Source organism: Clarias gariepinus, chromosome 9 (assembly GCF_024256425.1).
Source record: "Clarias gariepinus isolate MV-2021 ecotype Netherlands chromosome 9, CGAR_prim_01v2, whole genome shotgun sequence".
NCBI classification, from domain to species: Eukaryota; Metazoa; Chordata; class Actinopteri; order Siluriformes; family Clariidae; genus Clarias; species Clarias gariepinus.
The window spans coordinates 26590170-26603889 of record NC_071108.1 but is presented as its reverse complement, the minus strand read 5'-3'; the positions used below and the strand labels follow the sequence as shown (position 1 = coordinate 26603889).

General features: G+C 40.9%; 1 protein-coding gene across 1 annotated transcript in view; it reads right to left on the bottom strand.

The window, feature by feature from the left end:
• ift122 (intraflagellar transport 122 homolog (Chlamydomonas)) overlaps nucleotides 1-13720 on the bottom strand; it is a 46123-nt gene that overhangs the window by 12980 nt on the left and 19423 nt on the right. The window contains exons 13-20 of the mRNA XM_053504978.1: nucleotides 11346-11510; nucleotides 10217-10414; nucleotides 9979-10119; nucleotides 9715-9768; nucleotides 3901-4062; nucleotides 3190-3356; nucleotides 1852-2023; nucleotides 542-644 (exon numbers count right to left, since the gene is read on the bottom strand). Coding sequence (XP_053360953.1) covers nucleotides 542-644; nucleotides 1852-2023; nucleotides 3190-3356; nucleotides 3901-4062; nucleotides 9715-9768; nucleotides 9979-10119; nucleotides 10217-10414; nucleotides 11346-11510 — 1162 coding nt within the window. The remainder of the gene's footprint in view (nucleotides 1-541; nucleotides 645-1851; nucleotides 2024-3189; nucleotides 3357-3900; nucleotides 4063-9714; nucleotides 9769-9978; nucleotides 10120-10216; nucleotides 10415-11345; nucleotides 11511-13720) is intronic.

Here is a 13720-nt window from a genome sequence, read left to right as displayed (position 1 = left end):
GGCCTCACGGTGGAAGCCTTTTTAAGGGTCAGGACTCCATTAGCTGCAGTTTAGGTCGAAGTGCTTCAGTCGCCCATTTATCACAAGAGATTTGACGTGGCTGGAGTGCAGCTCAGCTCCAACCGTCTATGATAAACACAGACGGTGGTCCAGAATAGCTGAGGAGTGAGGAGAAAATTCCTGGGTTAATGAAATGGAGTGTGTACGTGTGTGTGTGTGTGTGTGTGTGTGTGTGTGTGTGTGGCGTGGAGTCTGAAGACATCTCTGCCTCGTTGGGCTTGTACAGCGTCTCCCGCTGCCAATTATAATCAGCCGAAGCACAATGGTGTGGATTATGACCAGAAAGATAATCAGGGCTGCATAGAACAATCCACATTTCTTTCTCCAACTATATAGAGAAGAGGACTTCCAAAGCTCCCACACATTGTCTGTTTTTTTCTTTTTCTGAGCATAATGTGGACATGTAATTATAATCCACAGTGCTTGCTGAATAGGCTGCAAATATGTGAAAAACCGCTGTCTGCAGGAACGAGTGACTTACCTTTCTGGGCCTCTTCGAATCGGTCGTTCTCAGCAAGCCACTGTGCGTACGGAACATACACGTCGTCCTTGTACTGAGGATGCTTCTCGACCAAAGAGAAAGCCTGTGGTCCAAAGGAGAAAACTACGTGTTAATACACTCCTAATATACCTGGTTTAACATTAGCATAGGTGTAGTAAATATTAGTTTATATAGACATGCAAATCAATCAAATCAGCGAATGCTTGTTCTGGTGTCACAAAACAGGTTCCGTACAAGTTAGTAGTTAATGCCACAAACGCCAAAACTCTTCTGAGATTACCAATCATGAAAAATACACCCTGGTTAGCTGTGGGTGATTAGCTTTTAGGGATAGCAGGAGATCATAGTTCCTAATTTGTATTTTCATTCTATTTCATTTCTAACTGCCTTTGGTAATGAGGATACTGGTGTAATGATGCTCCTAGATCGTTAAACGCTCTTCAAGTGCATTTTACTCCAACTTTAACAAAGCAAACGAATATCGTGAAGGTAGAATGTTTTTCTCAGTACGTACGCCGGAGCAACGATCAGTCCGCTTCGCGACTGAAACGCTAGCATCCCAGGAACTCCTTTACCGCCCCAAATGTGCAAGTGGTGTGCAGGGCAGTATGTGGTCATGAATCGTTCCGTAAAAACTTTTTGATTGCTGGTAAAGCAGTTCCTTGAAGGCCAGCGTTTTAGCAATGATGATGATGTAAAGCAGGCAGTCGGACCACGAGAAACAAGCCGGATGAGAAAACTTTCTACACTGATGGTATCCAAGCACTGGGGAAATGATCTGATGTATCGAGAAAAAAAAAAAGAGAAAAGTTTTTATAGAAAAGTCTCAGTTTGACTTGAACACCCCTCGTACTTTCTCCACTAGGTATTATGACAAAAAGACATCCGGCTTGTTTCGTTCGTGAGAATCCTAACTCTGTCATTACACTGATTATAAAGGTTACTATCCTCCTCCCAAAAAGTTATAAATGTCTCCAGACAGAATGCTTCAGCATAAAATCTCAGTCGTTACTATAGAAACCAAAACTTTCTTACACTTTCTTATCGACCAGATTCAAGAATAGTATGAGGCAATTTAGTATTCTATATACATCATTTAACGTGTGTAGTAGCTCTGGTTAATTACTATGTATGATAGTTAATTATCAGTTAAGTAGTTTGTAATTAGCAGCACATAATTGTACCACAGCAACACACAAGACATTCCTATAACTACATGTTATAAAACACATTTGGCGAGTGACAAAGAGAAATGTATTTGACCGGCGATCCCCCGTCCACCCACACACCTCATCCCAGTGCTTGGCCTCTACATGGAGCTTCACCAAGGCTTTCAGGTCGCCCATTTTGGAGTATGTCTCAGCCGCGTAACCATGGTGATTCAACTTCTGGAAGAATTCAGCGCACCTGGCCAACGGCTCGCGCTCGGCTTTATCGAGCTTCCGTGCCAAATCTATCAACCTACAGAAAGAGAGAAGGAGAGGAGTCCAAGGGAAGGAAAGGGAGTTGTTTGATTCAAGATGAACTTTGCTTATCTGATATAAAGATAGCAATAATATAATAGGAGAGTTGCTCAAACAATGGAGGTTCATTTTCCACATTATGTGCGGGCAACGATCCATGAAATTAGTTCCATTTTATTGTTTTCTCTTTTCTTGCCAGTGGTTTAATTATATGTTGTCCTCCACATTGTTATTATCTGTTTGATGTGAGGCTATAGTCTTTAATATTCCGCACTGCTTTCAAAAAAAAAAGTGAGGAAAAAACAGGACAAAAGAAACCTCAAAACTCAAAGGAGGAAATGAAAACGAAATGAAGACGAGAGCGAACACGCGGTAAAAGGAGAAGGCGGTTTAAGGCGAACTCCACTTTGAGGATGAGTACGTTGCCTAAATGATGAGTGAGTTGGATTGTTTATTTGGCAACCTTAAGCTAGTGCCTGGGAAAATGGGATGTATTTTCGAGGGGCAGTGTCAGGTACGATTTCCAATTTCAGCTAAAGATACAGGAAGCGTGTAATCTCGTGCAATCTCTCTCTTGCTACTCGAATTCAGAAAAGGCTTTTCAAAGGTTTTGGGAGATTGCAAATGGCAGGGTCAGTACACGCTTTTTCTTCTTCTGTTCGAATATTTGAAGTAGTGCATCTCGTATTGTCACAGCTTTAAGAAGAGCTTCACCCCAGGGTTCTGGAGTGGTGCAAGAGAAAAACATTCATCCTATATTTGTGGCAATGCGACAGACATCAGTGGCTGGGAGCCAAGGGAGCAAATTTGTCAGCGTTTGTCCTCTGAGTGGGAGGGAAGGCATTGCTCCGGCTCTCTCTTATCTGTCAACTACAGTGACAGTAGCTGATCATGAGTGCCTGTGAGCTTAATGTATGCAGAAGAGGGTAGACAGCAGGTTTGTCTAATCGTGTTACGCTGCCCTGCGTTGTAATGAAACGTGAACAAAAGGAGTCGGCTGGCTTCACATGTCTTACAGGAAGCATGTGTTAACTGCTCACCCCTCCTCGCTGGTAACCGTATCTGGCTAGTGAGTTGGCGAGTTGGCAGGTGACCAAAATTTGGGAGAAAAATGGACAATTGTGTATGTGCTTAAACCAGAAATTCTATATTCAAATGTCTCACATGTCCACCCAGCCATGCTCTCCAATGATCTCGATGGCTTTCATGTTCTCTCCTGCGCTTAGATACATGTCAGCAGCAGCACGCGGCTCTTTGCTGTTCTTAGCCCAGTCCGCCTGCTTCTTCATCAGCAGCTTTGTGTCTTTAGGGTCTGCCGAAGCCAGGAAGTCCTGAAATGCAAAACAGAGAAACTTTTTTTCCCACTAAGCAAAAACACACATGTCAAGTACAAAAGAGGACCTTTCCACTTCTCACGCTCTTCTCTCGCTCTGCCATATACACGCAGATTGAAGTCGGGGCATGTGGCACGATTGCAAAAAAACGTCTGAAAGGGAAGCTAAAGTGCTTGAAGTAGTCTTAATTATTCGTTGCGTACATCTAGTGCTCAAGGGCCTGGTGAAGTGGAGGAGCCGAGAAAAGAGAGCAGCGCCACTTTTGGTAAAGGACAGGACTGTCTTCCTTCACAAAAAAAAGAGATCGGTCTGAAGAGCAGGGGCCCAACACAAATACACACATGTCAGAATATGAAAACGTACACATGGAGGAACAGCTGGCAAAAAAATAAATATATAGAGCAGCAGGTTAAACATAGATTTCGGTATACAAACTCTAACAAAATACACACACCAAAAAAGACAGATATATACATTGCCTCTAATGAGCAAACGTATGATCTAAACATGAATGTATACACACACACACACACACACACACCTTGGCATACTCAAACATGCGCAGGTCTGTATACATGGTGAGCGCTCTGTTATCATGGCCACTTCTCTTATAGAGTTTGGCGGCCTCGTGAAATTTGCCTTGGGAAGCGTAGACGTCTGCTTGAAAGAGATCGCTGTTGCTCTCACCTCGCTTCTTCCTCTCCTGTGGTGGAATACACACGAACGTGATTTGATTAGCACATGCAGGGAAAAAGCAGCGGAGCAAAATGTAAATCAACTAGGTTTTGTGCAAATGGTGAATCACACATGGCACGAACAGAAAGCACACATTTTTCGCTCACTCACTGGTCGATGATAAACAGGACAAAAATAGAAGAAGAGCAAGCGGCTCACGAAACAAAACTTGGTCTTCACCCTTGCAGTTTGGATTTAGGCCAATTTCTATTCTAATTCGCGTACAATAAGTCTAAAACTGTGAGTGAAAGAGTAATACAGATATCAAACATGTACTTCAGTGCTTTACTTATACACAAATATTTTTACACTTATAAATATTTTATCACTTCATACTGTATACACACATGTTTATAAGTTAGTACCTTTCTATTAATTCAATTTTTTTGTAAAAACTTAATACCGAACACCTGATCATAGCGGGTCTCGAACAACATCTACAACTTTGTTGCACCGTGCCAATATTTATTTAACAAAAATGAAGCCAAAAAGAAAAAGAAAAAAAATTTACTTTAACAGCATTTAAAAGGGTTAGTTGTAACCAGGTGTTAATCATCAGGCCTTGATTAATTGATCATCAGCAGGTGTGCAGACCTCTATAAAGGCAAAGGTTTTGGCAGTTTCCCATTCTGGAGCATTCAGGTGTGTGTTAACACAATGCCAAGAAGGAAAGGCATAAGCAGTGGTCTTAGAGAAGCAATAGTTGCTGCAGATCAGTCTAAAAAAAAAAAAAAAAAAACATTTCCAAACAATTTGGAGTTCTACGTTCTACGGTGAGAAAGATTGTTCACAAGTGAAAAGCATTCAAGACACTTGCCAATCGTCCCAGCAGGGGACATCCCAGCACATTTAACCCAAGGTGAGACCATGCAACGCTCAGAGAAAATAAAATACCAAGAGCTACATCTCACATCCCACAGGGCTCTCTGATCATGTTAAATGTTAAAAGGCCATGACCGCACAATTAGAAGAAGACGGAACATGAACAGGAGTAAGCCTCTTCTGTTTAAAAAGAACATGAAAGCACAAATGATGTTCGCAAATCTGCATCTTAAAAAAAAAAAAAAAGCTACTGGAGCAATGTGCTATGGGCAAATGAGATCAAAGTGAAGTTGTTTGGCCTTAATGCCCAGCACCATGCTTGGGAAAAACCAAAGAAGCATTTCAGCAGAAACACCTTATATTCACTGTCAAGCACCGCAGTGGAGTTTATCATGAAGTTCATCATCTGTCTGACTGCTAAAGATTGGTCGAAATTGGGTCATGCAACAGGACAATAATCCAAAATCAAGGTTTTGGAATGGCCTAGCCAATGTCCAGACCTCAACCCAACTGAAATGCTGTGGTGGGAGAAAATGCCCAAAACAATGAACTAAAGTAATGTTGTAAAGAAGAAAAGGCCAAAATTCCTTCACAAGTTATTGCTGCTAAAGGTGAATCTACACGCTATTGAATAATTGGGGTCTTTAGTATCGCCCACATTTTTTTCATCTGAAGTTGTATTAGCCTTAGACCTGCTAAAATCAGATGATTTTTTTTCTATTATGTTTCTACACAAAAACACAGAATTAAGAGTAGGAGTGCATACAGTATATATAAGCTTACCTTTAATACCCTATGATTTAAAACTACCTTCTGTTGCAACTGAAATTCAATAATCCATGCTTTCTATACAGCATTCCTGACATCAAAAGCATTTCTGGTAGACAAAGGCCAGCCCTTTTCAAACCGTTACCTGGGGGCTAGTAAGGTCAAATCATGTACACAAAGCGCACAAAAGCATCCAGATGTGACTTGTTCTGATTCTATTTCGTCTAAACTCTAAAGCTTTTTGAGAAATCCAAAGAAAGGTGATTAGGTACAGAATAAAACATGACAGAGCACGCTCTTAGGAAAATACGCAGTGATGAGGCAGTGTGATGTGTCCTGATGTGATTTACTGTTACCACCCCAAAGTTCCTTAGTAATCCTGAACAATTGTATTTCTTAATAAATGAAAAATTGTGGTATAATATGAAACAAAAGTAGTTCCTGTTGTCACAACCACTTCTGCAGCTGAATACACGCTTCCCTTTTTTATCTCTCTCCTGTCTTTCATCCTGTAACTTTCTCACTGCAAGCCAATCAATTTATAGCTTTCACTATGATTTCACTTTTGACAAAGTGCTTTGACTAGGTAAACATTTTGTAATATGTTTATGTCAAGCATTCACATCACAACATCACAAAATAGTGTAAAAAAAAAAACAGTTAATCAATTAGAAACAAATATATTTAAGTTCTTGTTGACTATTCACTATATAGGAATTGCAGTAGATTAAAAGTTTACATAATATGTCTTTAATCAGTCTGAAAGATCAATTAAATTGACATAATGATCTTCTGATTGGCCAGCTGACATAAGTAGGAGTTAATTGCAAGTGCTCCTGTAAAAGCTCATACTCTTTAGTGTCAGTACCTTTTTTGCCTTTGATACCATTAGGAAAGTCAAGCAATTCAGGGAAGAGGTTAAGAAAAAACAGTTTATACTTCCATTTCCTCTTTTAGAGCAGTTTCCAAACAACTGAGTGTACCATAAGCATCTTCACACCCCGTCTAAAATAAGCATATTCACACCCCGTCCAAAGTACACCCCGCATCATTCAGGGAGGAACTTAACTTCCAAACTTGATGAACAAACTTTTTATCCGAAAGCTTCAACATGTAATCTTGCGCTTTAGCGTTCTCTGGTCTAATGAAACGAAAACCAGACTGTCTGTTTCCCAAACAGAAAAAAATAAAATAACAAAGGACTCTGGAAAAACACTAACCCAAATGTGAAGCATGGAGGTGGCAGCATCATGTTGTAGGGATGCTGGAAAAGGACTGGTAGATGGCATCATGAGAAAGGAGGACTATCTAGTAATACTGTAATGATTCCTTAAGACATCAATGCTAAAACCTGGACATAACTGGGTCTTTTAGCCAGACAAAGCATAAAGTACTGTGTATTTCTTCATATTAAATTGAATTAAATGATGCAGATTAAATTAAGGAAATGGGAAAATGCTTTACTGTGACAGGCTGCAAAGTGCCCAAAGATACAATGTAAAAACTGGGTGTTTATGTACTGTAAGAACCTCAGCAGCAACCCCATTTCCCCTCTCGTCTGTTCCAACTACACAGCATTCAGCATCACCAGTATACTAATCACTGGCCTGTTCATCTGTCATCATCTGCACCTGATTCTCATTGGTTAGTGCCTTATGTTAGATGGTTTTTATGCTTGTAAGATTCATGTATTCATGGATGCCCCATGTGTCTCTTTGGGATGAGTCTGGTGTCTGAGGACGGTTTCACTCTACCATGAGAACGATTCTGGCCTCGACTGGTTTTGACAGTTGTTACTCTGAGGACTTGACTGTAGGTGCTCGATAGTTCAGGACTGGCAAGTCTACCTGAGTCTCCAATAACTACCTGGACTCCATATTAACATTGTGCTTTGTAGCGAGAGCAGGAAACAGGTGGAGGAAAATTTGGAGAGGTGGAGGTATGCTCTGGAAAGCAGAGGAATGAAGGTTATAAGCAAGACAAAATACATGTGTGTAAATGAGAGGAACCCAGGAGGATCGGTGAGGCTACAGGGAGCAGAGGTAAAGAAGGTGCAGGATTTTAAGTACTTAGGGTCAACGGTCCAGAGCAACGGAGAGTGTGGAAAGGAGGTGAAAAGGCGGGTACAGGCAGGTTGGAATGGGTGGAGAAAAGTGTCAGGTGTGTTGTGCGATAAAAGAGTATCAGCGAGAATGAAAGGAAAGGTGTACAGGACAGTGGTGAGACCAGCGATGCTCTACGGCTTAGAGACAGTGGCACTGAAGAAAAGACAGGAGGCAGAGTTGGAGGTAGCAGAGCTGAAGATGTTGAGGTTCTCTTTGGGAGAGACAAGGATGGATAGGATCAAGAATGAGTTCATCAGAGGGACAACCCACGTTAGATGTTTTGGAGATAAAGTCAGAGAGGCCAGATTGAGGTGGTTTGGACATGTTCAGAGGAGAGATGGTGAATATATCGGTAGAAGGATGCTGAGGTTGGAACTGCCAGGCAGGAGGTCTAGAGGAAGACCAAAGAGGAGATTTATGGATGCAGTGAGAGAGGACATGAAGATGCAGAGGATAGGGTTAGATGGAGGCAGATGATTGGCTGTGCGACCCCTGAAAGGGAACGGCCGAAAGACAAAGAAGAAGACTCCATATTAACATCGATTAACATCAACTGTTATAGCTGAACTGGCTAACACACCTAACACACAGTATGAATGCAGATCAATTCCTGCTTTCTGTTTCACCCAAATGAGGATGGGTTTCCTTTTGAGTCTGGTTCCTCTCGAGGTTTCTTCCTATTACCATCTCAGGAAGTTTTTCCTTGCCACTGTCGCCCTTGGCTTGTTCACCAGGGACTATTTGACCATTTTGATTCATGCACACTCACATTCCATACACACCTAAATAATTATTTTGATTGTAAAGCTGCTTTGCGACAATAACAATTGTTAAAAGCACAGGGATTGGAGTGAAAATAAAGCCCAAAAAATGTCTTTAGGAATTATTTCTCAAGACTGAATTAAGCAAAAAGGTCTGACTCTTTAGAAGCAAATTGTTAAGACAAGAGGTACGGCCCAAGACTTTTCCACAGTACTATACTGTACATCTACAACTGTAACAAAATGTCCCAAAGACAACACAAAGTATCGTAGTGGCTACTCCCAAGCCATGATTCCCACAGGAAATATGCGGACTGAACTAGCTCAGGGGTTAAGACATTGGACTTCAGAATGTTGTGAATTTAAATCCCAGCACAGCCGAGCTGCGACTGCCGGGCCCTTGGGCAAGGCCCTTAACCCTCAGCTGCTTAGAGGAATAAATCAGATAAATGTCGGTCGCTCTGGTTAAGGGTGCCTATCAAATACCATTAATGTAAATGTAATGTAATTAAAGAGGCAGGTCTGAGTCAGAAGGCTTACAAACCTGACTGACTCTCACCAGTTCTGTCTGTTCTGGAGGAATGAACAAACATTACAGCACAATACTGTTACGAGAAGTTAAGCAATAAAAAAAAATGTATGTCACAAGGTACTAAAAACTGCATGTAAATTTTTTAACCATCTAAAAATCTGCCTGATGAGTAAATAAAATCTATCTGGGTGTGTACATTATTTGGAAATGAATAGATACCCTAATTAGACCCATCGTTGAGCATGTAAACAAATTCTGATAATGACACACGCCATATTGTTGGTCAGTCTGAGACAGAATTATGTTTAAATTTAAAAATATTAGCAAATCATTAAGGGAGTCATGACTTGGTCATCCTGGGCGTCTTCATGCTAGTTGAATGTCGGCTAACTCTCATTCTATGCCTACTGTAGGTGAAATTTTGGCCTTTAGGAAAGTGTTACAAAGTATTAGTAATCTATTAACAGTTAAATCTTCCTGGGTCTGAAATGTAGGAGATTTTGTAACGTACATTTTTATCATAAAACTGCAGGTCTCTATTTACTTCTTGCTTGTATGCACGCTAGAATATTTGCTTCTAAATGCTTTCAATGAGTGAGCTGTCGAAAGTGAGTGTTGTGAACAGAACTTACTTCAATGCTATTGATGAGCTCAAGGTAGCGCAGGTCCCGGACCCTGATAAACGCCTAAAAAAGGCAGAGAGTGTAGGACAGATTTGAACATTCATAAATTTGGAAACAGATGAATAGTGCTTCTTTGAATAGTGATTAATTTCTCAGAAATCTCAACAAGCACCAGGAAGCACCATCTGCTGCTTTCATGAGTTGTGTGATGCAATATTCTCGTAAGAACCCCAAATCAAACGGGGTGCCTGTGTGGGTAATTATTGCTAAAACCTTTTTGGCTGTGTCAAAGTCCAGTCCTTCCAGCGCTTCTGTAGCCAGATCCCTCCAGTCGCTGTCTGTCACGCCAAGGCATGCGATCTGATAAGCTTCCTTAAACATCCTTCTCTCCAGATACTGATACATCGGAGCCGACTGCCAAAAATGAGCCCGTTCTACAATTAATCTTACAAATTATATAGCTTAAAAAATATGAATAGGAATGCACAGTGACACAAGTACGCTACCTCACCTGAGGCACCTCTACCGCCGCCATGGAGTAGACGTGCAGGCAGAAGATCTTTGAGCCATTGTAGCCGACGACAAAGCCCTGAAGCTTCTGCTGGTGCACAGGGAAATTGCTGGCCTTGATGTTCAGGTAGCCACTGCCAGAGAAACACAGCATGTCCTCACACTGTGTGTTCCAAGCCACGCTGTTTGCATTGGGCTCCTAAATACATAGGCACAATATTCAGAATGTTACTGAAAAATATAAAGCAGGAACTATACGATGGGAATAAAACCTTATTCCAGGGAGTTTAAGGAGATGTGGTAATTCAATCTTTCGCAAGTTGTCCCTGTGATTTGATTTCCATCTAGATTGACAACACCAGTGTTTTCCTCTCTCCACTTCTAAGCCCCGAATCCCTGCTGTTTTCTGCTAAATCTAAACGCGGCCAGATTAGACCTGTCAAGATAGACATCCCTATGCGTTTAAAGAAAATGGGATGTGGCTGAAGAGATTTGTTTAAACCCCTTTAAAATAACACTACGGTTGCTTATCAACCATCGCTCAAAAATTCTGTTGCTATAAGTAATATCAGTTCATCTTAAAACTGTCTTTACTGGGAGCCTATTAAAAATGAATTGAAATCCAATGAGAGCGACAAGCAACATGCACTTTATGTCCTGATAATATAATTATCTACAATAAATTGTAGTTTGTGATTGAAACATTTCTAATCAATGGGTTTCAATAAATAAGCACTTTTTTGGGCTCCGAGAATAAATCATTTTTTCGAGGAATAGGAGAAAATTTGCTAACAATAAAACTTTCTTAAACCTACTGTACTGTATGGAGCAGTTTAAATGCCTTACTTGACCCATGTGAAATTTGTATGCCATTATCATTATCAGAACTCCAAAGTTGTCTGCGAATTAGATACGGGCGATGTGTCATGATTCGACAACGCCATGCACTCATCCTTAAAACTCCTCAAGCTGGCTTGCATCGCTCATGGAATGGGCTCGAGGTAAATTGGAAGCGGAAGCCCGTGACGTGAAAACTGGCAACCGAGGCACAACAGCCGACATGTGCATCTCTCTGATAAACAGGAAACAAAAGTATGTGGTTATGCAATCATTCCGGATCAGGGCCTAACCTGGAAAAGCAGTTCTTTGGTCTGGATGTCGTAGACCAGGCAGGTGTTGTGCTCATCCACCACGGCCAGCTTATTGCGAGATGTGCTCATGTCCAGGCAACGCACAGATGTGTTCTGCTTCAGCAGGGTGATAGGGAATGGGTTGTCCACAAAAATCTTCAAAATCTGCCCAACAAGAGAACATATGTTAGACCTAATGTAATGTCTGGCTAATATAAAGTAAGCTCATAAGAGATGTATAAATATCCCTTAAAACTTGAACCTCAGATTTCACTGTGAATTTACGAATAAAGACAATATGATATGGTTGATGTCTTTAGTATGGTTGAATTCTTTTCTCTAATAAACAAAGAGGTAAAAACTTAAGCCGGTCCAAATGAATGAATGCTCAATAAGGAAATGACAAAAAGGTTTAACAGCAGTCAAGTGAGGTACTGTAGCAAAAGTTCTGGGTTAAGGTTCTGGGTTACTAATCAGAAGGTCAGGGGTTCAAGCCCCAGCACCACCAAACTGCCACTGCTGGGTCCATAAGCAACCCTTTATAATAACCTTGCCCTTTAAACTCAGACTTCTAGCAAACTAGGAAATGCAAAGAAAAGAATTACACTGTATTGTGAAATACAAATTGCATTTAAGTCAAACTGGAACTGGCTTTGAACGAGGTGAGAACTGTATGGGGGGTGTGGCAATAACTCCCAACCAAGTACCTGTAATGTGCAAGTGGTGTTGGTAAATGATTGTGCGTATGCACTCGCGACAAGTTATCCATCAATTTTCAAGAAGACTGCAGTGGACCTCAGCCGGGATCATCATTCACATAAGTACAGCCTTCTTCAAAAGACGTTTGCACCATTCAAATGTATTATGCGTCCAAGAGTCTCATCACCGAACTGTGCTTGAAGTCTCCTGGAAATGTCAATCGGTTTTATGCCTTAGTTCACAAGAAATTTCATCATAAGTCCCAACTGACTTGAACGCCCTTGTAAATGTGACCAAGGCTTCTTCTGCTTCTTTTTCTTCCATTAGATCTCCAGTGCACAGTATAAACATTACTGATGTAATGAAGAAAAAAGGAAATAGACATTGCCACTGGACATATCCACATCAAGCAACACAAGGTGGTGATGTTTGTGACAATTTTTGGTGCCAGACAGTAAGCATTTCAGAAACTGCTGATCTCCTGGGATTTTCACACACACAACAGTCTCTAGAGTTTACACAGAATAGTGCGAAAAACAACATCCAGTAAGTGGCAGTTCTGCAGTTGCAAATGCCTTGATGATAAGACCATGGTCAGAAGAAAAGCATTTAAGGGCACGTTACACAGCTAACTCTGGGGGGGGGGAACGACACCAGGGACCCCTTGGTGCAATAGCATCACAATATCTACAGTAGGTACTGTATAGATTTTATATTTTGCATATTAAGCTCAACAGTAACAGTGATAAATGCACACATACTGTAAAATCTAAGTCAGTACAGCTTTTTTTCCGTGTGTCTATCAGTTAAATAAGGGCAGCATGCCTTTCCCTTTAGTCCCATGCTAAATAATAAAACCAAACCCCAATAAAGGATGACAAACCTCCTGTACAACAGGACAGCTGATATCCAGGCAGAATAAAGGCATTAAAATATGTGGAATACTGCTTATAATTAACAGTAAAGGCACACTAGGATATTAATTACATATATAGACTCACTGACTGAGGGTACACAGACACACACACACAGCTGCAAACTGTTAAAACAAGTCATGCAGAAACCATATGCCTACAGTAAGTATTCCCCCTCTAGGTACAAATTAAGTAGGTACACCTAATAAAGAATTGAAATCCTTCCTTTTTATTATGATGCTTTCACCTTAACAGCAGTCATTACATCATGGAAATGTGCAGCTCTCCCAATGTGTTAAAATCATCAGAGACATAGAGACTGCCTATTCCGGGATGACCCCGCCCCCCATCCACAGGGTGCAACGTCTGACGTCTGACATAAGCTATGACCCTCATAGTCACTAGATCTCAGATCTCACTAGATCTGACTTTGAACCAGTCAGATAGCACTGTTCGCCACCGCCGCCATCAAAACATCAAAGATCTTTTTACTGTTAATCTCTTTAGTACACTTCTTGCCACATATGATGCTGTTTTTTTTTGTTTGTTTTTTTTATACCTTTAGTGTTCAACCCTGAAAATCAGAAGAGAAAGGGTCAAACATAAAGTGCATGCCCAGAGACAGGAAATAATCTGTAACTATAAAGCTCGCTCTCACTTTATAATACTCTGGGTTACTTTGCATGGATTCCTTAACATACCAACAAATGCAAAAGGTCAGGCGTATAAATTCAAGTATTCAAGGCACTGTATGTGCGATAT